Below are 24,147 nucleotides of genomic sequence, written 5' to 3' on the forward strand. Positions count from 1 at the left end.
CGTCTGACCATAGGGGAGCAGCTTGCATCTCCCTGCCCTGCACTTTCAGCTCCCCAAACCTGGCATCAAGCAGGTGTTTGAGAAATGATCACAAGTGAGGCATTTATAACACACCCAGCCCTGGCTGTCACTGCAGTCGCCCCCAAACCACTGGGCTCAGCGGCTGGCTCTAGCCTCAGCACGGCACACGGAGAGGGGAAGCTCACAACCACCTGGACCACACTGTGCACTGACTGGTGCTCGGATGGCCGCAGTACCGAAGGGGCCATCATAATTAACTTGTGACAGTAGTGACCGCCATCTACGGTCTTTTGTGCCAACCACAGAACTGAGTGTCTCGCCGAATCCCAACCTAGTTATACCCAAAACACCTGTAAGACAGGACGTGTAACTCTGGTCTGCTTTTAACCATAAGGAAGCTAATCCCAGAGAGGACGAGTGCAGTTGATGAAAAATAGATATTTTGTCTTTCTCCCTAGGTCTTTAAAATTTCCTGAGTGATAGGAGCATCTTTTATCATTCATTATGAGCCCCTTTCCACTGCCCCTGAGTTTATGCTAATGAAGTGACCCTGGAGCCCCCAGACAGTTTCAGAATGGGGGATGGTTACCAGAAAAACCAACCAGGTGATTAGGGGATTGAAACTTTCAGCCCTGCGGTCCCCAGAATCCGGGGAAGCGCGAGGGCTGGAGACTGAGTCCAATCCCCAAATGGCCAATGATTTCAATAATCACGCCTGCACGACGCAATGTCCATAAAACCCTGAATGACACAGCCCAGGGAGCCCCCGAGTTGGTGACTACATCCACGTTGCACCCCATCTCTGTCAGACTCTTCTGGACCCTGCCCTATGCATCTCCTCTTCCATGTGGCTGTTTCTGAGTTGTGTCCTTCATAATAAACCAGTAACTGTAAGTAAAGCACTTTCCCAAGTTGCTCTAGAGCAGTACTGCACCTGAGCAGGGGGTGTGGGGACTCCTGAACCTGCTGGCCGGGCAGAAGTGTGGGTCACCTGGGAACCCATCTGTGGCTGGTGTCTGAAGCAGGAGCAGTCTCATGGGACCGAGCCCTTAACCCGTGGGGTCGGTGCTAACTCCAGCAGTTAGTGTCAGAACTGAATTAAATCGCTGAACACCCGTGTTTTTGGAGAGTTAGAGAACTGCTTGGTATAGAAAAACCATGGGGATTTTTTGTCAGAAAATAACCACACATTTGGCTCAAAAGTGGTAGCGGAAAACACCACACGATGAGTCACGGCCAAGGCCTCAGGGCTCTGCAAGTGAGCCCTCTGGGCGATTCCAGACTGTTCTCAACTCACCACAGCACCCGGCCCAGGTTCTCAGACAGTGAGAGGTCTGGGGGAGGAGGAGGGGCCACCAAATGCACTGAAAAGGGACACCGAGGAGAAAAACGGAAAACCAGGACTGTGGGGTGTCATGGGAGGGGGGAGCACAGAACACAGCAGGAAGGACTGAGTGTTCCGCAGCAGACACGCTGAAATGTTTGGTGGGGGGAACTGAAGAACGACCAGATCCGGGAACACGGAGGCCCCCAGCGCTCCTGAACAGAGGACTTTCAAGGACAGAAAGGACAGTGGATTGGCTTGGGTGTGGGGGCGGGGGGCGGGACGGCTATAATTGTGTTTGGGGAGCACACAGGAGGCTTCTGGGGTGCTGACACTCTCGCACCTCTTGACCCAGGTGGTGGCTACGCCACCTTTACCATTCTTCATTAAACTGTATGTTTGCTTTTACCAATTTTTCTCAATATGATGTATTTGACAATAAAAGATGAGAAAAGAGATTAGAAGATAGGGAATTAGAGAAGGGGTGTACAGACCTCCCTCCTCTTTATAGAAGTTTGGATGAGCAGGGGAGTGGTAGCCTGTCAGGCTTTGGGTGGTGGGAAGGGAACGGGAGAGGAATGGTGGGGGGGCATTAATCAAGGTAAACAGAGGTGAAACAATGAGTGTGTGAGCTCCTAATATACAGTGTAAGACAAATATAGCAGAACTGCCCCATAGATTCATTTTTTTTTTTTAAAGGCCCGGTGTGGCTCAGTGAATTGAGCGCTGAGCTGCAGACCAAAGGCTGCGGGTTCGATTCCCAGTCGGGGCACATGCCTGGGTTGTGGGCCAGGTCTCCAGTTGGGAGCTACTGACTGATGCATCTCTCCCTTTCTCCACCCTTTCCCCTATCTCTAAAAATAAAATAAATAAAAATCTTTAAAAAAACCCAACCAACATTAATACAATCTGAGTGCATCAAATTATGCTTGTATAAAGTATGTATTTTTGTATCATCCTCAAAATATGCATTTTCATGCATATTTGTGTCAACATAGGCTTCTGAAATGACCCATTTTTCTAAATCTATACCAATCGCACCCTATTTCACTCGTCAGCTGGCTCTGTTGGGGACAAAAATAGCCCACCATCTTGTGCAGAAGGCGCGCATCCAAGGCCAGCCCTCCACAGTGACTTGATGGGCGGTGGTTAACTCGGGAAACTCACTTTGCTCTCCTCCCAGCCAACAGACGACCAAGTGCCCTTCGGCGATACCATCGCCTCAGGTTCTTATGATCCACATGCCTTTTTACTGGATAAGCATACATCTTCCTCTGCTCTAAAAGAAAGTTCTGGAAAGAATCCCAAAAAGACAGAAAGGTGTTCTCCAGTGGCACATCACCGCCCAGGACTTGCCCCAGCCAACACCAGCCAGGAGACAAGGACTAATATTTAACTTCCCAGTGAAAAAGATGCACTTTGATATGAGCAGAGGATGGACTCAACAAGCAGAAAGTCTTTCATGATTAAAATAGAAAAATTAATATTTCAGAAAGCTCACTAAATAGGTATTTCTGGGATAAAATCCAGAATAAATCAGTAAGAAATCTGAAGTATGAAGCTTTTCTAGCGGATTCATCTCTATCGAATAAGCAGGTAAGACAGAATTAAGTCGAGTCAGCCCTGACGAGAGAAGTCTGGGAGGATGAGGCGGCCGACAGACGGCAGCGAGGCCTCTCACATGCGCTAAGATGAGTATTTCTGACTGGCAGCGGTGACCATCGGTTTGAGGAGCTTTTACACACATTGTCTCGTTTCATTCTTTTCTTAAAAATGTATTTTACTTATTTAACTATTTTTTTAGAGAGAGGGGAAGGGAAGGAGAGAAGGAGAGAAACATCACTGTGTGGTTGCCTCTCGAGCGCCCCCCACTGAGGACCTGACCCACAACCCAGGCATGTGCCCCGACAGGGTATCAAACCAGTGACCCTTTGGTTTGCAGAGTGGCACTCGATCCACTGAGCCACCAGCCAGGGCTCATTTCATTCTTAAAACAATTCTGTAAAAAAAAAATATATATATATATATATTATCATCTCTACCAATGGTGGGGCTTACGTGGGACTTGAAGTGACTTGCCCCAGGGTCATTACATAGCCATCATGGATTTGAGCCATCATGGATTTGAACCCAGACAAGTCTGTCTGACTCAAAAGTCCCTGATCTTAATCTTTCCTTCTTTGTCAAATAACTTTTCCTGCAGATTTCATTCAAAGTCCACCCAGGCCCCTCCCCCAACATACATTTACTGGGAAAGCCTTAGCAACGCAGGGATCTGGGATAGCAATGAACCCAGCCCCCAGGAGATAAGGACAATGACCTTACCCCACAGAGCTTGCATTTTGTTTGGTGGAGGTTTGGCTACTACACTATCAATTCAGATAACAACTCTGCCAGCATTTTCCTATGGATAACACAAACTGTCTTAAAAAACAGGTGAGACATTAAAACCTGTCACAAAAACTCCGAGAAAATGCCTCCAGTATCCTGAGGTTTAGAATTTAAATTTAAATTGCACTTTTCTCAGTTTTTCAACGCTGAGACAAAGCCAACTGAATTTTCAACTGACATCAACTTTTGTAGTTCCGCTTTGCTCTTATTTGTCTTCCTAAAAGAGTTTGAACAACACAGAGAGCATTCTGTCAGAAAGACCCTCGGCTCTGGACACCCACCCGATCACCATGGGAGTGGCCCTGCCAGGCAAGGTGACCAGTTTCCGCCTCCTTCCCAGCTCCCTCCCATGGGCGACACCTTCCTTGGTGCCACACCCATCAGCATGGAAGACAGAGGAGCTGTCCCAAGGGCAGCTGGTCTCCGCACCCTCCACTCCTCCCGCTGCTCTCGCGGCAGCTGCGGGGCCCACAGGGTTTTCCTCCCACAGCCACAGAAGGGTGAGGCAGCCGACTGCTTTCCTGTGTTTCCCTGGTTCCCCTTGAGCTCTTGCACATGCTTATTTGCAAAGAAATAAAGAAAACTAAAGGCTGTTAAGTTTCCTGCCTCGTTTAGTGCAGTAAGGATAAGTAACACACACCCACGAAAAAGGGCCTGGGAGTGGCCAGCCGGAGGCTCCCACGCCGATCGGAGGGTAAGGCTGTGACAGCCGGTGTGTAGAACCCAAACCACAGAGAACAGGAGGAGGACACATTTCCACTCAAGCCTGATCAAACCGCTAAACCTTCCTCCCAGCCCTCCCTGTTGCTTTGAATTTAGTAACATTCCTAGACTTTGCATGTTATTGGCATTTTCGTTCATATTTTTAATTCTTCCTGAATCAATACTTTTGTAAATGTCTTTTAGGTCCGGTGCGAAAAATATGCAAAAATGTATTAATTCCATTTTCTCTTTCCCATATTCTGTGCATGTCAACATCACCAATCTTATCGGAGGATCGTGAAATTGAAATGACATTTTTAAAGGGGTCAAACTAATTGTTATGATATTCCTGCCATTACTGAAGATTCCATTTATGTCGTAGTTTTATTCAACCTAGTAAAGAGATTTAAATTTTCACAGCTGAACGACAGTGGAATATTTGAGTATCGCAATGGACTGGGGCCAATTCCCTGGAGAGACTCCGACACCCCCCACCCCGGGGCCAGGCGGCGCCCTGCCCTCTCGCGCCCACACCTGCAGCCAGCGCGGTGACCGTACTCACTGTCAGGTTCCAGTTGATCTGGGGGATCCTCATGTGAAGGTTGAGACTGAACAGAATCAGCAAGACGCCAGTCACCACAAACGCACTACAGCTCACAAACTCAAAAAAGTAGAGGCCTTCACACGGGGAGCATTCCATGATGGTCTCTATGCAGATGAACGCGATCAAGGCCAGAACCTAGGAGGAAAATTGGAAACATACATGTATACATATGTGTAGTACACACCCACAGACAAATGCGCCTGCCACGCTTACGTAAAACTCACCATCGCCCCCACCACATGCAGCCAGCCCCGCAGTCTTCCTCTGGGGCTGGCAGTTACCACGGTCAGGAGTGTGGCCTGATTCGATTCTTACCTAAGTGTGTAAAGGTATGGATGGGGCTTTTACCAACCTCCTCACGCGGCCAGCTAGGCCGCCCCCGCCACGGCACACTGGAACCGGTCTGGTGCGGTGTGGCCCGTGTGAGGAAGCAGGAAGGCACACCTCTGCGATGCTTTTATAGTTCTGTCTCTGCCTCAGGTAAGTGGACACTGACTGCGTGCACATTTCTAATGTATCGGCTCTACCCTAAAAGTGAGGCCCATTGAATTAATTCATGAGCTAGGCTTTTTTTATTTAAATGCTCACCTGAGGATGTTTATTGGTCTTGGAGAGAGAGGGAGAAAGAAACATCGATGTGAGAAAGAACATCGATTGGTTGTCTCCCATACATACCCCTGGGAATGAACTCGCAACCTAGGTACATGCCTGGACCGGGAATCAAACCTGCAACCTTTTGGGTGTTTGGGACGACACTCCAACCAACTGAGCCACCCGGCCAGGGCATGCACTATGCTTTTTAAAAGTTTATCACTGGACTTAGTCAGACTGGCAGTTGATAAAAAACATGGCTAAATCTACCAACAATAGAATCAATTTCTTTCTGAAGGACCAAAGTATCATTTTAGCAATATGTCCCAAGAGATTGGAGATCATAAGGCTAAAAACAGGTACCAATGGAAATTACCAGGTGAACTTTTAAAAGAAGATTTCAGGAAAAGGAGGGAGCCCAAAGGCTGAGTTAATGGCCCTGTGATCAAGGAGAGGAGAGGTGGTCTTACACCTAAACCAGATCAGTCTTGGTCCCCCGGCCTCTACTTTACTTCTTTAACCAAGCACCTCACAACCGATCCTTTGCCCAGCCTACGCCAGAGCTTCCAGGCCAGACCCTCCCTCAAAGGTCAAGGAAGTTCAGGGAGGCAGCTCTGTGGTCCCAGCTTTGTCTTTAGAGCCAGGGACATCAGCATCGCCAGGGAGGCTTGTCAGACATGCAGAATCTCTGCCTCCCATCAATGACCTACAGAATCTGAATCTGCTTTTCTGACAAGATCCTCGGATGATTAAAGCGTGGGAAGCACGGAAGCACAGGCTGTTCTGGGCCCCCCCCCAACTGTAGCCCCACTCCCGCCTTGCAATGCTCTGTTCACTGCCACCTCCTCCCCGCGCCTTCCCTGATTCTGTCTCTCGCTGCCAGACTTTATCTGATTCCACCCTCACAGGAAAGCTTGCTCATCTGTGATTGCATTCGACCCTTTTTTATACGTACCACTGTGACTCCTGAGCTCTTTAGGCATACAGCCAGTCCATCTCTCTCTACTCCAAAGATAATAAGCAAAATAACTTGCACACAACCGGAAAACGGGGCTCACAGAGCCACTAAAAATCTGTACCAGCAATTCCTGACGTACCTGTTAGCATCCTACAAAAAAGAACCGGTGGCTCTGCTTTTTCCACTGCTGATACTTCCACGCAGAAAGACACCTTTTCTAATGTGTGGTATTTCCACAACCCATTCTAATCAACACATTGAAGATATGGGTTTTTAAGCACACACTTTGGGCTTCTCCTATTGGCTCCCCTTGTAATTCTCTACAGAACCACAGACTTTAATTCTGCACCTGAATTACACGCCTAACTTGCAAGCAATTCACAGAGAAATAGCTCATATAAAGGAAACTCCTAAACTATTTTTTTAACTCCCTGTAATTGGATCTAGCAATCCTGGGCAAGAAATAACACACTGTACTGACGAGTTACAAATGTTTCTTGTATGCTAACTTCGACCACACTTGTGTGGGAAGGCAACACCTACATTCTTAGATATTAAAATAAAAATGGTTTCAAGAATCTGCAAAGCTAATAGGCCATTCAATATAGAAGTGGAAAAAAACAGATAAAATTCCATGCTCTCTAGATCATACACTTTATTTTTTTAATTGATCTGGGAGAAAGAGAGAGAGAGAGAAACAGTGATTTGCTGTTCCGATTATTTAACCATTCACTGACTGATTCTTGTGTGTGCCCTGACCAGGAATCAAAGCCACAGCCTGGCGTATCGGGACGATGCCCCAACCAGCTGAGCTGCTCAGACAGGGCCCTAGCTCATATTCTAATGAAGAAGTTTTTAAAAATTAAATAAAAAATATACTGTGTTAGGCAGTGGTAAGTGCAAAGGGGAAAAATCAAAGCAAGGAAGGAGAACGAAACGTACCTGGGGCAAAAATGGTTGAAATTTTAGACAGAGTGACCATGAGTCACTCACTGAGTGGCCTCACTTAGAGTGGCCTCACTGAGAAGGTTCTGGATTTATTAAAAAGTTTACTACAGTTTGTGTTCTTTAATGTCCTTTGTGATAATGTCCTTTATCACAAAGGACATTAAAGAACACAATTGAACAGCTAGATGGAGAGATACACAGGACAAGGTCCAGGAGGGTCTCGAACACGGGAGCTTCTGTCCCTGTGGAGTGTGAAGTGCACCCCTTCCTGTCACCGGCATGCACTTTGGCTCACCAACCCGAAAGCGCATCAACTCTCTAGTTCAAGAGTTTTTACAGAGCTTAATATGTAGTCCCACCCCCTACCCCTTCCCAGTGGTAAGTGGGGTTGAAAGTTCCCAAACTCTAACCAGTGTTTGGTCCCACTGGCAACCAGGCCCCACCCTTAGGTGCTTTCCAAAGGGCATGGCATTAACACAAACTCAGGTGTGGCAGGAAGGGGTTTCTTGTGAATATCAAAGGACACCTCTTCCCCTGACTTTTGTGGCTCAGTTGGTTGGGCACTGTCCCAAACAGTGGAAAGGTCACTGGCTCAACTCCGGTCAAGGTACATGCCTAGGTTGCAGGCCCCAGTTACGGTGCTTGCAACTGATGGAGGTTTCTCTCCCTGTCTTTTCCCCTTCCTAACCCTACCTCTAAAAAATAAATAAATATATTTTTTAAAAAGATATCACTTAGGAAATTCTAAGGATTTTTATGAGATCTGTGCCAGAAGTGGAATGAAGAAAAAACCCAATATATTTAGCATCATAAATCACAGTAATTCATTATAAATCACAATAATTCATATGTAGGGAGAAATAGACACACATACAATAATTAAATCAATCCTCCTACTGAAAGGGATTTTGGTGATTTCTAATACTCCATTTCTAATAAGCAGTACACCCTTCTCGCCCACCTTTCGCACAGCGAACGAATGTCCCTCCAGCACAGTGAGTTCTAACAACCGCTGCTGAAGCAAAACCCACCCGCTGATCAACAAGAAGAGAATAAGGACACGAAGTTATACTGGGAGTCAACAACTTCAAGGCAAACGAAGAGTCAAAAGTCACTCAACTTGTAACAACTTTTAAGTAGACAAATGTCACATGAAAAACTGTACAGAGACATTCAAGAAGATGTAAATAAGGTCATGGGTGCCCTTGGAGAGATCCCCTTCCATGTAGCACCTACTCATTAACCAGGAGTAAATATTTTCTTAGTTGGCAAGTCACCTGACATTAAAAGGCTGTCCGATTTCCACAACTGCGGAAATTATGATTGGCAGCAGGAAGGGAGCCCTGGCTGGTGTGGTTCAGTGGATTGAGTACTGGCTTGCGAATCCAAGGGTTGCCGGTTCGATTCCCACTCAGGGCACATGCCTGGGCTGCAGACCAGGTCCCCAGTAGGGAACATGTGAGAAGCAACCACACATTGATGTTTCTCTCCCTATCTTTCTCCCTCCCTTCCCCTCTCTGAAAGTAAATAAATAAAATCTTAAAAAAAAAACACACACAAAAGCAGTAAGGTAGAAGGGGTTGGCTGATTGAGTTACTACAAAGCTTTTCAAAGCGTCCTGGTCCATGTTACTATTGTTGGGAGTATCAACTGTCAGGGCCTGTCTGGAGGGCGATGGTAGTGAACAGTGCCACCCACTCACTAATACGCCTGCCTGGCAGGCACACAGTGGGGTGGGAGATCTCTGCTGTGAGATTTGGCCAAGGCGGGTTTCTTCTCCAGGTGATGAACGAAGCTTCAGAAGTTCCGGACTCAGCACTCACCACTCCAACTTCCAGACTATCACAACTCCTGTGCCAACAGGTGATGGAACAGCAGTGGGCATTTTGGGGATCCGGCAAATGAAAGGTTGAGGGGCAGATACGTGAAATTGGGGTTTCGCTTTCACTTCCACGTATAGTTGCTGCGGCTTTCCCACTGTAGAACGGCTTCCAGATATGCTTTGATCTGACATGATGAAGAAGAAACAGGCCCTGAACTGCACAAGACAAAGGGGCCCTACAATGCCACAGAAGCATGTGGGTAGTGAAAGAGAAATGGGGTCTGAAACATATGGAGCCAGAAGCTCATCTGTGGAGAATTCTTTAGATTATCAAACGCATGATACTATAAGTTGACAATTTTGTTTTCTTTGGTACCTAAATGGAAGTTGTGCCCCATCAGGAATATATTTTTAAAATGCAGAGTATGCAATTATTAACACAATCTGCATTTTCTCCCTTTGCGGCAGGAATCACATAAAATAGAATTTATTGGAATTCCAGGGTTTGCCGGGCAGAAACCTGCAGCCGCACTACAGAGAGCAAGTACGCACGCGCAGGAGAGGGCGGTGCACGCATCCCCGTGTACCCGATCGCATCGCGGCACGTCCGCCAGATCCTGAACTGACGAAGCCCAACAGCCCCAAATCAAACGGCGCACAAAACTGCCTCCGACACACTGAAACGCCCTGAAGAAACAAATGTTCCAGCAACAAATTCCTACACATATTCATCAGGAAGTCAATGTGTGTAGTGTAAGAGCATCACCACACGTCGGTTGTATAATGATGACACGTGACATAACGCAGTGGCAATCGAAAGTCTGAATTTTTCAGATGTACACTTACCTTTCAGATTAACTGTGGATACTTTTTCAGAATTATCTCACCATACTCCAGTTCAAATGTGATCTACCTTAGTGGAGGCCAAAGATAGATAGAAAGGGACACTTCCTAAATTTGTGACTTAATACATGTCTCATTCGAAATACTCCCTATTGTACCTGGTTTTATATTTTTAATTTCATATCTTCTTCCCTAAACTGGGCCTCCAAAACCGTATGAGTCTCAAGCCCCTCAAAACCTGATCTGAGCTTAGGCAACGAAAGATGAGTGGATGAGACATCTGCTACTTCTGGCAGCAGCCTTTAAGAACCATGAATAATTTCACCATGCTGCCTGCCCCCGCCGCAGCAGCCAGCAATGTTCCAGGTCGGGGTGGCCTCTGTGTAAGGCTGATGGGCAGCCCGCTTACCATTGACCTGAGATGAGTGTGTAGCATGCGTGAGAAGGAAACTTCCCCTGTGCTAAACCTTGAGGTTTTAGGTTTGCCACGACAGCATAATCCAGCTCGCGCTGACTAGAAAGGGCACTTTGGCATAATGTTAAATTTGCACATGTACTGGTATCTAATTCAAAACTGCAAATTTACAGGAAGAATCTGTTACCACCCCACTCACTCTGAAAGATACCAGATTCAAATGGTTTTATAGATAAACTCTAACCAGACTGTCAAGGTGAAGATACTATGTTTCTTAAGCTTGTATTTTTAAATTAATTAATTTATTTATTTTTTATTTATTTTTAAGAGAGGGGGTGATGGGAGGGAGAAAGAGAGGGAGAGAAACATCGATGAGAGAGAGAAACATCCATCAGTTGCCTCTCATACGCACCCTGACTAGGGACTGAACCCACAACCTAGGCATGTGCCCTGACCCGGAATCAAACTGGAAATCTTTCACTTTGCAAGACAATGCCCAACCAGCTCAGCCACACCAGTCAGGGCCACATAAACTCTTTTAAACCAAAGAAAATATTTGGAATTTCAAGAATTCATCTATGTGGTTAGGATTATAAATAGACATTTTTTTTTAAATACAGGCTTCTTTTATTTTTCAAAATTTCCACAATAAATATGTATTTTTATTTTAAAAATTAGCCCTGGCTGGTATGGCTCAGTGGATTGGGCACCAGCCTGCAAACCAAAGGGTCACTGGTTCGATTCCCAGTCAGGGGACATGCGGGCCAGGCCCCCAGTTGGGGGCGCATGAGAGGCAACCACACATCGGTGTTTCCCTCCCTCTCTCTCTCCCTCCCTTTCTCTAAAAAATAAATAAATAAAATAAAAGCTTAAAAGCAAATTAAATACACAATGTATAAACACTTTTTGAAACATCTAGGTTTATTATGAATAAAACATCAATGACCTCTAAGAACTAATCCTTATTTGTTTTGAAACCATTCAAGAATATTTTGAAATGACAAAAACTTTAACAGACCCTGAAAGTCGCCCTGCAAGTCCATGTTGGTCCCATTTCTTCATCAGAAGAATTTAGTATCTCTAAAGCCTTCCTGATAGCGCAGAATCCTACACCCTGACCATCACCACACGTAAGCTGCAGCGAGTGGGCACAGAGCAGCCTCCCGGCCAGCACACAGTTAAAAGGCCGAGCTTACTCTCATTAATGTGATGAAAAGGATCCCCCCCCAGGAAATAGTAATGTCCCTAATATCTACAAAGACCTCTTCAAAGGTTAGGAAAAAAATCTTAATATTCCTTAATCTCCTGTTTATCAACAGATCTAATGCAGCTCTTTTTTTTTTTTTTTTTAAGATAGTTAAATGGACTTCCAGTCAAGATGGAGGCAAAGGTAAACACGCTTCACCTCCTTACATAACTACAGAAAAAATTACAACTAGACTACAAAACAAATATCACCCAGGTTTGTCAGAAAATCAACCTGTTTGGAAGTCCAACAACCAAGAATTTAAAGAAGCCACATTCATCCATTGAGTAGGAGGGGCAGAGAGGATGGAGAGGTGGTGGGATGGATGGTCCCACGTTCACATGTGGTGGATAAAAATCGGGAGGGATACCTGGGGAGCAAGGGATTCCAGCCCCACACCAGACCACCCAGCCCACAGTTCCAGTACCAGGAAGATAAGTCCCCATAACTTCTGGCTGTAAAAACCAGTGGGGGTTGGGACGGCAGAAGAAAAGGCAGGATTCTCTGGAGACTCCTCCTGAAGGGCCCACAAAGGTCTCAGGACTTATGCAGACCCACCCCCTCGGCTTCAGCACCAGGGCAACAGCTGGAAGGGCACAAGTGGCACACGGGGGAAAGCGAAGTGACTGGCAACAGGGCAAGTGCTGGAGACAGCTTTCTCCTGGGCACATCTCCAGAGGCCAGGCAGCAGCACTGTCCCCTGTCTGAGCCCTCCCCCACACGGACCCACAAAGTGGGGAAGTGGGTGGTCCTGCCCTCGTGATTGCCTAAGGCTCCTCCCCACAATAGGCCACGCTGCCAAGACAGGGAGTCAGAGCGGTGCTGCCTAACACTCGGGAACACACACAGGGCGGCCGCCACACTGAGGAGACAAAGAAGCACGGCCCAAGTGAGAGAGCAGAGCAAACCTCCAGAGAAGAACTAAACGAAATGGAGATGAGCAACCTGTCAGACGCAGAGTGCAAGACTCTGGTGATGAGGATGCTCACAGAACTCAGTGGCCACTGCAACAGCATAAAAAAGACCCCCGCAGAAATGAAGGCTGCATTAAGTGAAATAAAGAAGAATCTCCAGGGAACCAGCAGTGGAGGGGATGAAGCCGAGATTCAAATCAACGTTTTGGAACATAAGGAAGAAAAAAGCATTCAATCAGAACAGCAAGAAGAAAAAAGAATCCAAACAATGAGGATGGAATAAGGAGCCCCTGGGACATCTCCAAATGTACCAACATCCAAATCATACATGTGCCAGAAGGAGAAGAGGAAGAGCAAGAAATCGACAGTTTATTTGAAAAAAATAATGAAAGAAAACTTCCCTAATTTGGTGAAGGAAATTGACATACAAATCCAAGAAGCAGAGAGAGTTCCGAACAAGTTGGACCTAAAGAGGACCACACCAAGATGCATCATAATTAAAATGCCAAAGGTTAAAGATAAAGAGAGAATCTTAAAAACAGCAAGAGAAAAGCAGAGAGTTACCTGCAGAGGAGTTCCTGTAAGACTGTCAGCTGATTTCTCAAAAGAAACTTTGCAGGTTGGAAGGGACTGGCTAGAAGTGTTCAAAGTGGTGAAAGGCAAGGACCTACAAGCTAGATGACTCTATCCAGCAAAGCCACCATTTAGAATGGAAGGGCAGATAAAGTGCTTCCCAGACAAGGTAAAGCTAAAGGAGTTCACCATCACCAAGCCATTATTCTGTGAAATGTTAAAGGGAACTATGTAAGAAAAAGAAGATCAAAACTATGAACATTAAAAGGGCAACAAATTCACAACTATCAACAACTGAACCTAAAAACAAACTAAGCAAACAAGCAGAGCAGGAACAGAATCACAGATATGGAGACCACGGGAGGGTTATCAGCTGGGAGGGGGAAGAGGAAGAATAGGGAAATGCAGGGGTTAAGCAGCATAATTGGTAGGTAAAAATAGACAGGGGGATGTTAAGAACAGCATAGGAAATGGAGTAGCCTAAGAACTTATATACATGACCCATGGGGAATTACTGGAGGGAATAGGGGTACCGGGTGGAGGGGGACAAAGGGGGTAATTTTGGACAACTGTAATAACATAATTAATAAAAATAAATTTAAAAAAGAAAGAAAGTTAGTTAAATAGGCAAAGGAAGGGCCCTTGGAGCTTAGGAGAGAGAAAGGTAAAGAATGCACGGGGGGAAGGAAAGGGGAAGGGAGAAGGCACCTCATTTAAATATACACACAAGCAAAAATCACAGCATCTAAAAACAAGTCAGAGACGTCTTTGACGATGTAAATCCGTAGAGGCTCAGTGGCACGTGGAGGCTGTTTGATGTACTTCACCGTCTCAGTTCCAACCCAGCCAACACCCCCACCACACACACAAAGACAGGTAACTAACCAGGTGCCAGGGGCTCGGGGCCCAGGGAGGTGTTGAGGTTTGACAGATGGAGGGTCACTGAGGGCTTGGGCAGCAGCCAAAGGCTTTAGAAGCTTCGGGAGAGCACTGGACTCAGATGGTCTTAGAGGAAAACCAGGAGAGCATTGGAGTGAGGTAGTGCCTCGCTTTCAAACTGAGTTGCTTGGTTGGGGATGAGGTAGAGGGTAGGGCCAGAACCTAGCCCCTCAGAACTACGTCTATATTACGTCTGTATTCCTACTAGCAGTGGTCCCTAACTTTTCTGACCAAAGAGCACAACACCTGTGAATAGCCTCCTGCACTAATGTTCCAGGAAGCATAGTCTGCAATTCATCAGTCTGGTTTATACACTGTGCTCGGCTGTGGCCCCCATGGCCATACAGTGTTGGGGGTTCCCATGCTATTTCCATCATAACTATATCCTTGGTCTTGGGGTACTCAGAGCACTTCAGTGTATTAACAGGTCTAAAAAGCCTCACAGTAAAAAGCCTGTTTGCCTTAATTGAATGCAACGTTTGCATTACCTGAACACAGAATTCTGTTCCCCCTCGGCACGCCTATTAACACTACATCACGGTGTTCGTAGGAAAACCAGTTGGGGAAACAGAAAAAGCACGCACTGGCCAGCACTCCAGTTTGCCGGGTCGTGCGCAATTTAGATGCACAGAGTAGAATACAGAAGCTCACTTACCCAGCAGGGCAGCAACTACGGAGGACCCTGAGGGCCTCGTTAACTGAGGGATGAACACACACGCAGCAGGGTCCAAAGTGCCTTCAGAATCAAACCACGCTCCAATCAACTCTAGCACATTCAAAATTCAAGTGTCTCTCTTCCCACCACTACTGAAAAAAATATTTGAAAGATGAGACATGGCTTGTATTGAGCCCACAAAGACGTAAGAGGCAAGTTGTTAAACCGCCGCTTCGGCTGGAAGACCTCATGATGTGCGGAACAACCCAGAGAGGGCAGCGAAGGAGCGAGAAGTGACCGCACTTCAGACACCAGCTCCATTCTCAATCACAGCCAATGCCAAGACGAGATCCTGCAGCCAGAACCTCAGAGGAGGCTCAAGGCCTTTCCCCACCATCTTTCTGAGTCCTGAGGCCAGGGCTTTTAAGCTGCTCTGACCCGCACATGTCTGTTAAATGACAGATCACACATGAAAACAGAAGCTCCCAGGCCATGTTGTAGGGTCTGCCAAAGGGGCTCAGGTGGGCGCTGCGCATTGCCAGCACCGCACAGCAACGACGCCTTGCACTTAGGGAGCATCAGTGACGTAAGGATGGCCTCGGGCCCTGTGCTGGGCACAGTTCATTCGTTACCTCGGGTACTCACACCCACTCAGGAGGCAGGCGGCATCCCCATCGTGGTGCCCGAAAGGGTTGCCCAAGGCCCCAAAGCGGATGCCTCCCCATACTTCGTTCTCCTGTACCAGATGACTAACGTAACTTATTCAGAGTCTGTGCCTTCCCTACGCCCTTAACCGTGGGGAAAACTCTCTCTGTATCATTTCTCTCTTCGAGGGACACTGTGTGAGGCCCAGGGAGCCAGTGCCACTAGGGTCTCTGACAAAGCACACCACCTGATCCCATTCCCAAAGGGACCTACCTACTACTGTGTTTTTCTAAGAAAAATAATCCGAGAGTTGCTCCCCTCAAGGGAGGCCATCCCATGAGGAAGCTATTACCCTTCTCTCCCCTGAGACAATAAAGCAATAAGCAAATATTTTTTGGTTCCGAATCACAGGAGCTAAATGCAGGTGTAAATTATTTAACCTACGATCAGTGTCTTTGCATGTGGACTTTGGTTCCACTGTTTTTCTCCAGCTAAATAAACAGTGTCCAAGCTATGGATCTGAGAGATGCGGAGAATGAAAAGGAAGCTACCTGCTCCGGAAGGGCAGGGACGCCCTCAGGTGCTCAGGCCACCCAGCTGGCAGGGAGCACTAATTAGGCAGCAGGATTAGTTAAGCAAAGGAGCCAGGGGCCCAGGCGAATAAGTTCCATATTGTTGAGAAGGGAGAGATGAGGATAAATGGGGGAGGCTGCCAAGGGCTCAGGGCGGTCAAAGAAAAGAGGCGGCTGAGAGGACGGGGCAGCGGCAGCTCTGCCAGGTATGCCCGGCTGGCAGTCCAACCAGCCACACCCCAAGCCGCGCTCACTCCAAACCCCTGAAGCTTTGCTCCACTTGAGGACAGAAGGGCTAGGGCTGTCCCGGCTCCAGGAAGCTGTCCGCTCGGTCTGGTCTGAGCTTGGCCCAGGTCACAAGGCCTACTCGACCAGCGCTCCTGAGACACTTTTCAAGCTGGGTTCTACTGTGTAAATAATTTTGCTATTTTGGAATTCTAAAGCCAAACATAAGTCAAGAGCTGAACTCAGGCGGCTGTATTTCGATTTCTTCTTTTGGCAAGACTCACCTTTAAATAAATCATTATACTTACAGCGTCGCGAGCGCTAATGTGCGCACATTGAACCCACAGGTTACTTGTCAATGTTACTTGTGACGGCCCGCCACAGCAGATCACGGTCTTGGGCAAATCAAAATAGGCTTGGACAGCCAACTGCCTAGAGCACACGGATGGTATTACTCAGCGAAGTGCAAAATATTTTGTTTTTTTTAAAGAGGTCTATAAAACCTTATTATGAGGTTTGATGACATAATTGCACATGATTTCAGAAAACCACAGGACGGTCAGCATCTTTCTTGCCAAAAGAATGCCCACAACATTCTCCTGCGAATGCCACCCTGACCAAACTGCTGCACACTTTCAGACCATTTAAACGTCCAATGAAGCACAGGGAGAGGACAAAGGGAACAAGCTGCCTGCAAACCGTACACATCTGAAGATACTCAACGGCTGCTAGCACTCGTGTTTTGTGTTCCCCTTCCTTTCTCACGTCCTAGCTTCACAGACAAAGTGGAGATCCCCGGAGAGGCAGCACCTCCCCACGGATTCAAAAGCACACCCTTCCTCCTTCCCTCCTCTCTGCTTTACCTCTTGGGCACCTCCCTACCCTGACGTCTCTGACAAACCACCTTAACCAAAAGTGCACTGCTTTTCTCATTGAATGAGAAACGAGAAAACCAAGAGTAGCTTTTCTCTAAAGATTTAATTTAGGCTAAAATAGAGAACCATAAATCCAAAGAGGCCAGAAGCCAGGAGGAGGCCAGGAGGAACCTGGAAAACCCAGTTCTGCTGTGAGACCCGGGAGCCCCAGCCGCCCCAGCACCTCCGTATCACCCAGCTGACAGAGGTCCAGGAGGGGAGGAGCCTCCGTAAGTGGCTAACCCTGAGCCTGCCCAGAGCCTTGCCACAGATTCGGGGACTTTCTGTGGATTGAGGTACCTTCCTCCCTACCTTACCACACAAATCCAGCGGCCTTTGTAAATGGTGTCCCCTGGCTCCAGAGACAATGAAAACAGTAGCCCCGAAAATGCGTGCCCCTGAGGTCCTCCTAAGAAAGTCAGTATTCGCTAAGTCAGTCCTTCTACTGTGGGTCACACACTGTGCTGGACATTGCCACAAGCACTCTCCCATTCAGTCTTCACTTTATCCAGCGAGGGACACGGTTGGTCTGCTTGTTTCTCACTGAGATATACTTCACATGCCATAAAATTCACCCACTGAGAGTGTGTAACTCAGTGGGTTTTAGTATATTCGGAGTTATGCAACCATCATCATTATACTACTGGGCTGGCCAGAAAGTCCATTTAGTTTTTTCCATAAAATAAAAGACACGTTTTTCATTTCCACCAATAACTTCATTGGTTTGGATATTTTGAGTGTGTCGGCTCTCTCCTGCTATTGACCTCTAGTGGGTGGCGGCCAAAGGCGTTGCTAAATACCTTCCAATGAATAAGATGGCCCCACAGCCAAGAATTATTTGGTCAAAATGTCAATAGTACCAAGAAACTTCGCAAACCACTTTTGACATGTTCGATCACTCACAGCACCTTCTCCATACACTGCACAATTTTTTTTTTGTATTTCAGTTGCGTTTTTAGATTTCTTGAAATATTAAAGCATAATATGCTGAAATGTATACTTTCTTCCATTTTCAATATTAAAATGGCTGCACAAAAATTCACCAACTTTGATGTTTATTTTAAAATGCATGTTGATATCACAGCTGTCACAATATAATCTAACAAAATTGTTTCGAATGAAGTTAAAGATAACTAAACACTACTAGAGCCATCTTACGGAAAAAACTAAATGGACTTTTTGGCCAACCCAGTAATTACAGAATATTTTCATCACCTCAAGAAGAACATGGTTTTTAAATAACCACCCTACTGATGAGAAAAATGGGGGGAAGATGTTAAGCAACCCATTCAAGATCACAAAGTCTCATTAATAGTAGAGATGGAGTTCAACCCCAGTCCCTGAACCCTTTGCAACACTGGGCACTGCTGATCACCCCTCCGCCCTCCCTGGGCTTCCACTGCTCCCTTCCCATCCTGCCTCCCCGCAAATTGTGGGTGCTCCCTAGCGCTTTGTCATGCTGCTGTCTCAGCAGACACACGGACCCAACAGATTCCTCTGCCCCAGACTCCCACTCTCAAATCTACTTCTATCTAAGCCGCAGACCCCAGCCGTGAAACTCCCTGCACCACTCCCCTCACGCTGGGCCACTCTGCCTAAATGAAACTGTCCCCCGGTACCCACAAATGCGAGCTCAAAACTCCCCTCCCCATTCCTCTATCGATGGACACCGGGGATGTTTCCATTTTCAGCTATTGTGACTAATCCCGCCTGAACACAGCTGGACAACTATCCGTTTGAGTCCTTGCTTTTTTTTTTTTTTTTAAGATTTTATTTATTTCTAGAGAGAGAGGCAGGGAGGAAGACAGAGAGGGAAACATCAATGTGTGGTTACCTCTCACATGCCCCCTACTGGGGACCTGGCCTGCAACCCAGGCATGTGCCCTGACTGGGAATCAAACCAATAACCTTTTGGTTCGCAGGCCGGCACTCAGTCCACTGAGCCACACCAGCCAGGGCAGAGTCCTTGCTTTTAATTCCTTTGCACATATACCCAGTAGTGGAATTGCTGGATATATGGTAATTCTGTTTGTAATTTTTAGGAATCAAAAATTTAAGCATAAAAGAGGTAAAAGTATAAGTAATTAAGTAAAAACACTCAAATCGTAAATTTGAATAAAATATATTAAGATAAACTTCTATTTTCTTTTTTTTAAATAGCTGTAGCCACTGAAAAGGCCTGGAAATAACTGAATAACAATGAGCACCCCCGCCCCCAGTGCCCAGATGAAAATCTCTAAATGTTTTTCCCCAGGAAAGGAACAAGAACTTCTAGGAGAAATGGCTGACTCCGGGCCTGGGCCAGGACACACAAAATAAGCCTGTCAGAAAGCAAGGACGCCATCAAGGACGACCGGGGCTGTGTCAGGACACGGAGGTCAGCTCGAGGGGGCTCCCAGGGCCAACAACGGGACAGTATAAACACACACGCGTCAACATAAACATACGCCCGTGAAAACAATCACGTCCAAATCTTGGTTGCTAACTCGCAGCATTTTGCCCTGGAAGGAGCCACGGCTCCTTGGAGAATTCGGGGGCCGAGGAGAAGACGCGCCTGGAAACACGCCCAAAGGGCGCGAGAGCCACGTCGAAGGGGCTCCCGTTGGCCAGATCTGCCACAGCTTGACCATCAAAATCAACAATGACCATTAAGTATTAAAATCCATGAATAGTATATAAACCCACAAGTCTCTACTGATACAAAGAAACAGGGAAAGAGGAAAAACGCTTCCTTTAGAGTTGAAACTCCAGCTAATAAATATTGAAGGAAAGACGGATTTAGAAATTTGCCATTTGGCAGCCATCATAACGTTACTTAATTCAAGCGATATCATCAATGGATATTAAAACTAAAAGGCGCTAAGTTTAAGAAACTACAGGATATTTCCATAGTTTGTAAGTATCTCCTCACAATATACTTGCTAATTACACGGGGCAGGGGCGGGGTGGGGGGGGCGGTAACTTGCCCGTGGAGAAGCTGGCAGACATCACGCTGACCACGTTAGATCGCCGGTCATGGACCAAATCTACACCATCCTCCTTCTGGGGTTTCCCTGATAACAGCGCAAAGTAACCAGAATCCAAGTAGGGGAAACGTCAGAAAACCCAAATTGAGGGACGTTCTACAAAGTAACTGTCCCGTCATCCTCCAAAATGTCAACGTCCTGAAACACAAAGGCCGAGGAACTATTTCGGACTCAAGAGACTAGAGAAACGTGACGAGCGAAGGCAACAGAGGATCCAGGACTTCCCTGGACTACGGAGGACAGTTCTGAGACAACCAGCGAAGCAGGAGCAAGGGCTGGAGTGTAGCTACAGTATCCTCTCATCGTTAATTTCCTGACTTCGGGATAAACGGACACCAAGTCGTCAATGTACTCTCAAAAGACTCAAAATACCAGATAAACACACATACGCACACGTGTACATCAGTACGGGCACATCAGCAAATGTGGCAAAGGGTTAGAAAGAGGATCCAGGTGAAAGTGTGTGTTATTTTATACCATTCTCACAACCTTTCTGTAAGTCAAAAAATATTTCAAAATAATTACTCTTTTTAAAATGAGCACAAAATACTGAAATATATTAAATACATAAAAATGCATGAGTCCGTATCACTATTACAGAAGAAGGAAGCTCCATTGTTCACCTTCGGAAATAGCTAAAGCATCACTTGTGATTAGAAAAACTGACAAATAAAGGAAAAGTATCAAGTATGTACCTTGCCTTTCCTGTACAAAGTGTATTTCAGGGCTATCATACGGACGAGGAGGAAAAGTTCCTTACAGAACTCCAGCTAAAATGCAGAAGGAATGAGAGAATTAGAAAATCACCATTATGTAATGGACCTAGGCCCAAGATTCTCAATCCACCTGAAAACTAGAAGATGGTAACTTTGCTGGACTCAGCCTAACGATATTCCTTTTATGTCTGTGCACTTACCAAAGCCATTCTCCTAACGCCCATTCGTGTCATCCCCCACTAAAGCTTCCTCTGGCTTTTTCTTCAGCCCACATCACTCTTACCTCTCTCTGATTTCCCGCAGCTCTTGGTCTACACCAGTGGTTCACATCCTTGGTTCACACAGAAATCTTTTCAAAATCCTGATGCCAACACTGTACTCCAGACAAGGCTTCTCACGGTCTGCACTATTGGCATTTTGGACCAGAAAGTTCTTTGGGAGGGGGCGGGGGGACGCTGTCCTGTGCATCGCACGATGTTTAGCAGCATCCCTGGCCTCTCCCCACTAGGTGCCAGTACTCAGCTCAGCTCCTGGGACGGCAACCAAAAATATCTCCTTCTATTGTCAAGCATCCCCTGGCGGGCAAAGTCTTCTCCCACCTCCAGTGAGAACACTGATCCAGGCCGTGATCACCAATGGCGGTTAGGGTACTGACGCAGGCATTCCAGCGGCACACACGGCAACATGGAAGAATATCGCAAATGCATCATGCTAAGCGGGAAAAAGGCAGACTCAAAAGGCTGCATACTTTGTGATTGTATTTGCGTGACATTCTGGAAAAGGCAAAATGACAGGGATGAAAACAAAATCACTGGTTGCCAGGGGTTGAGTAGCAGCAGTGAGAGGGGTTGATAAAAAAAAAGAGCGGAATGAGGCAATTGTGAGGGATGATGAAACTATTCTGTACTTTGTGGTGGTGGACACATGACTCTACACAGTTGTCGAAACTCACGGGACTGTACACTATAAAAATTTATTGTATGTATATTTAAAAGATAAAATGCTGTGAAAGCCAATTATCAGAGAGGCATGCATACAGTAGTCACGGTATACAGTGATTGTACTGTGTGTGCACACCCGTATGTACACGTTAATACACACACACACACAAATGTTATGCAGGATGTGAATGGTGCTCATCTCTCTGGTAAGTAAGATTCCAGGAAATTTGTTCCCTTCTTTGAAGTTACTGATATTTTTCTCATTTTTTTTCCTAAAATAAATTAGTATTGCTCGTGTGATTTCTTCAAAGAGTAATTTTAAAACAAGCAGATAAAAAGATCAATGCAAGCTCCTCTGGGAAGCCCTCCCTGATCCCTCCACAATTAGCCTCTGCCCCCCACTTCACCAGCACCTCCTCCAGGCACTTAATACAGGCTGCCCTGTAGCCTCATTCTCTCCGGAGCCTCGGCCTCGCCTGCAAACTGAGCTGAATGCAGACGTGCCCCTACTTCCCTGGTCCTGTGTTTACTCCGGTTTACTGCACGGTGGCACGTGTCTCAGAAATCGTGTCTGTCTGGTTTTCTGCTCTATCCCCACCCCCGACAACAGGGATGCAGTAAAGAGCTAGTCATTGACTGACCGACCAATGGGGATAAACAGGCATCTAATAAATGACCATTAAACCACACCCACAGGTAACTGAACACTATCCAAAGGGTGATAATTAATATTTCATGTCAGCCTAGAACACGGTTCAAGTGAAAGACTTTTGGAATGGCCCCTTGCCCATTTAAGTTTCTAGCAACTATTTGGGAGAAAACACACAGGGTGGGCTTATCACTTGCTGTATTTGTGGATAAGAGACTTTGGAACTGTTAACATGTCAGAGGACAAGCTTCAAAACTATCCCACAGCGTGGAAGGCCAGGCGGATGCCATGAGGTTGACTCTCACTGGCACACACACGTTTAAGATCAAAGGCTGAGCTATGGGGATACAGAAGAGAGAAGAGCGGCACGGGATTTCACGTGGCGTCGGTCAGGCTGAAGCTAAATGTCAGTAAGGGATGAAGTCAAAGACTTAAATTTTGGTGGCATGGGTTGAGCTGAGAGGTCACAAACCTTTTGTTACCTAGGACACTCCGTTTTCACATCTGCAGGCAGAAGTCTGTTCATTAGTTTAAAAGATATTAAGTCCAAACCTTATTAAAATGGATATTTTTTATGATTCCATGCACATGCTGGCTATATCCAGAGTGATATTTTAAATATTACCTTATTTTAAAAACAAAAACAAACAAAAAAACCCAAACACCACAGCCCTCTGATTTACCTCTGGCCTAAGCAGACCAGGGCCCCAGCAATCTGCAAGCCAACAGCCCTTTGCTACAGACAATAAAAATAAATTAGGAAGCTCCCAAATATCACAATTTTGGAATCCCAGTTAAGTACACTCCACCCCATTCACCCCACTAGATGCGGCTATGAATCTGGAGACAATGCACGGGGCAGCTATTCCATGACTCTGAAAAACAAACGGTAGTGCGCAGATGGGGGAAATACGAGTTGAAAGTAGCACTGAACCAGCAGTCCTTTTCCTAGTTTTTCTCCAAAATTCGCTAGCTTAGACTCAGGGGCCTATGCGATATCTCAAAAGGTCTGCTATTTATGTGGCTGGAATCCCCAAAGTAGAGGAGAAAGAGCATGCGACAGAAAAAAAGTATTTGAAGAAATAATAATGGACAACTTCCCATATTTGGCAAAAGACATCAATTTCAAGATTTAAGAAGCTCAGCAAACCCCAAACAGAAAAAACTCAAATCTATGCCCAGATGCCTCAATCAAACCACTGAAAATGAACACAGAAAAAGTCCTAAAAGCAGCCAGAGAAAAATTGTACATTACACATAGAAAAAAAAAAAGATTTGAATGATGTAGATTTAACATCAGAAACCCTGGAGGTCAGAAAGTGAAATGAGATTTTTAAAGTGCTGAGAAACAGACTGACAGCCCAGAATTCTACATTCAACAAAACTAACCTTCAGGGATAAATGTGAAATAAAGACATTCTCAAATAAAAGCAAATTAAGAGAATTCATAGCCAGTGGACCTGCTCTAAATGAAATGCTAAAATTTCAGGACTTTGGGTCGAGTGGAAATGAT

At 46.1% G+C, this 24,147-nt stretch overlaps 1 protein-coding gene across 2 annotated transcripts in view; it reads right to left on the reverse strand.

Moving 5' to 3' along the window:
- CMTM4 (CKLF like MARVEL transmembrane domain containing 4) overlaps positions 1-24,147 on the reverse strand; it is a 51,084-nt gene that overhangs the window by 7,690 nt on the left and 19,247 nt on the right. For both annotated transcript variants that reach the window (XR_008425879.2, XM_053916248.2), the window contains exon 2: positions 5,001-5,177. Coding sequence is in view for 1 of the 2 variants with exons in the window: in XM_053916248.2 (XP_053772223.1) it covers positions 5,001-5,177 (177 nt within the window). In the remaining variant the exon portion in view is untranslated. The remainder of the gene's footprint in view (positions 1-5,000; positions 5,178-24,147) is intronic.

Source organism: Desmodus rotundus, chromosome 12 (genome assembly GCF_022682495.2).
Source record: "Desmodus rotundus isolate HL8 chromosome 12, HLdesRot8A.1, whole genome shotgun sequence".
Taxonomy (NCBI): Eukaryota; Metazoa; Chordata; class Mammalia; order Chiroptera; family Phyllostomidae; genus Desmodus; species Desmodus rotundus.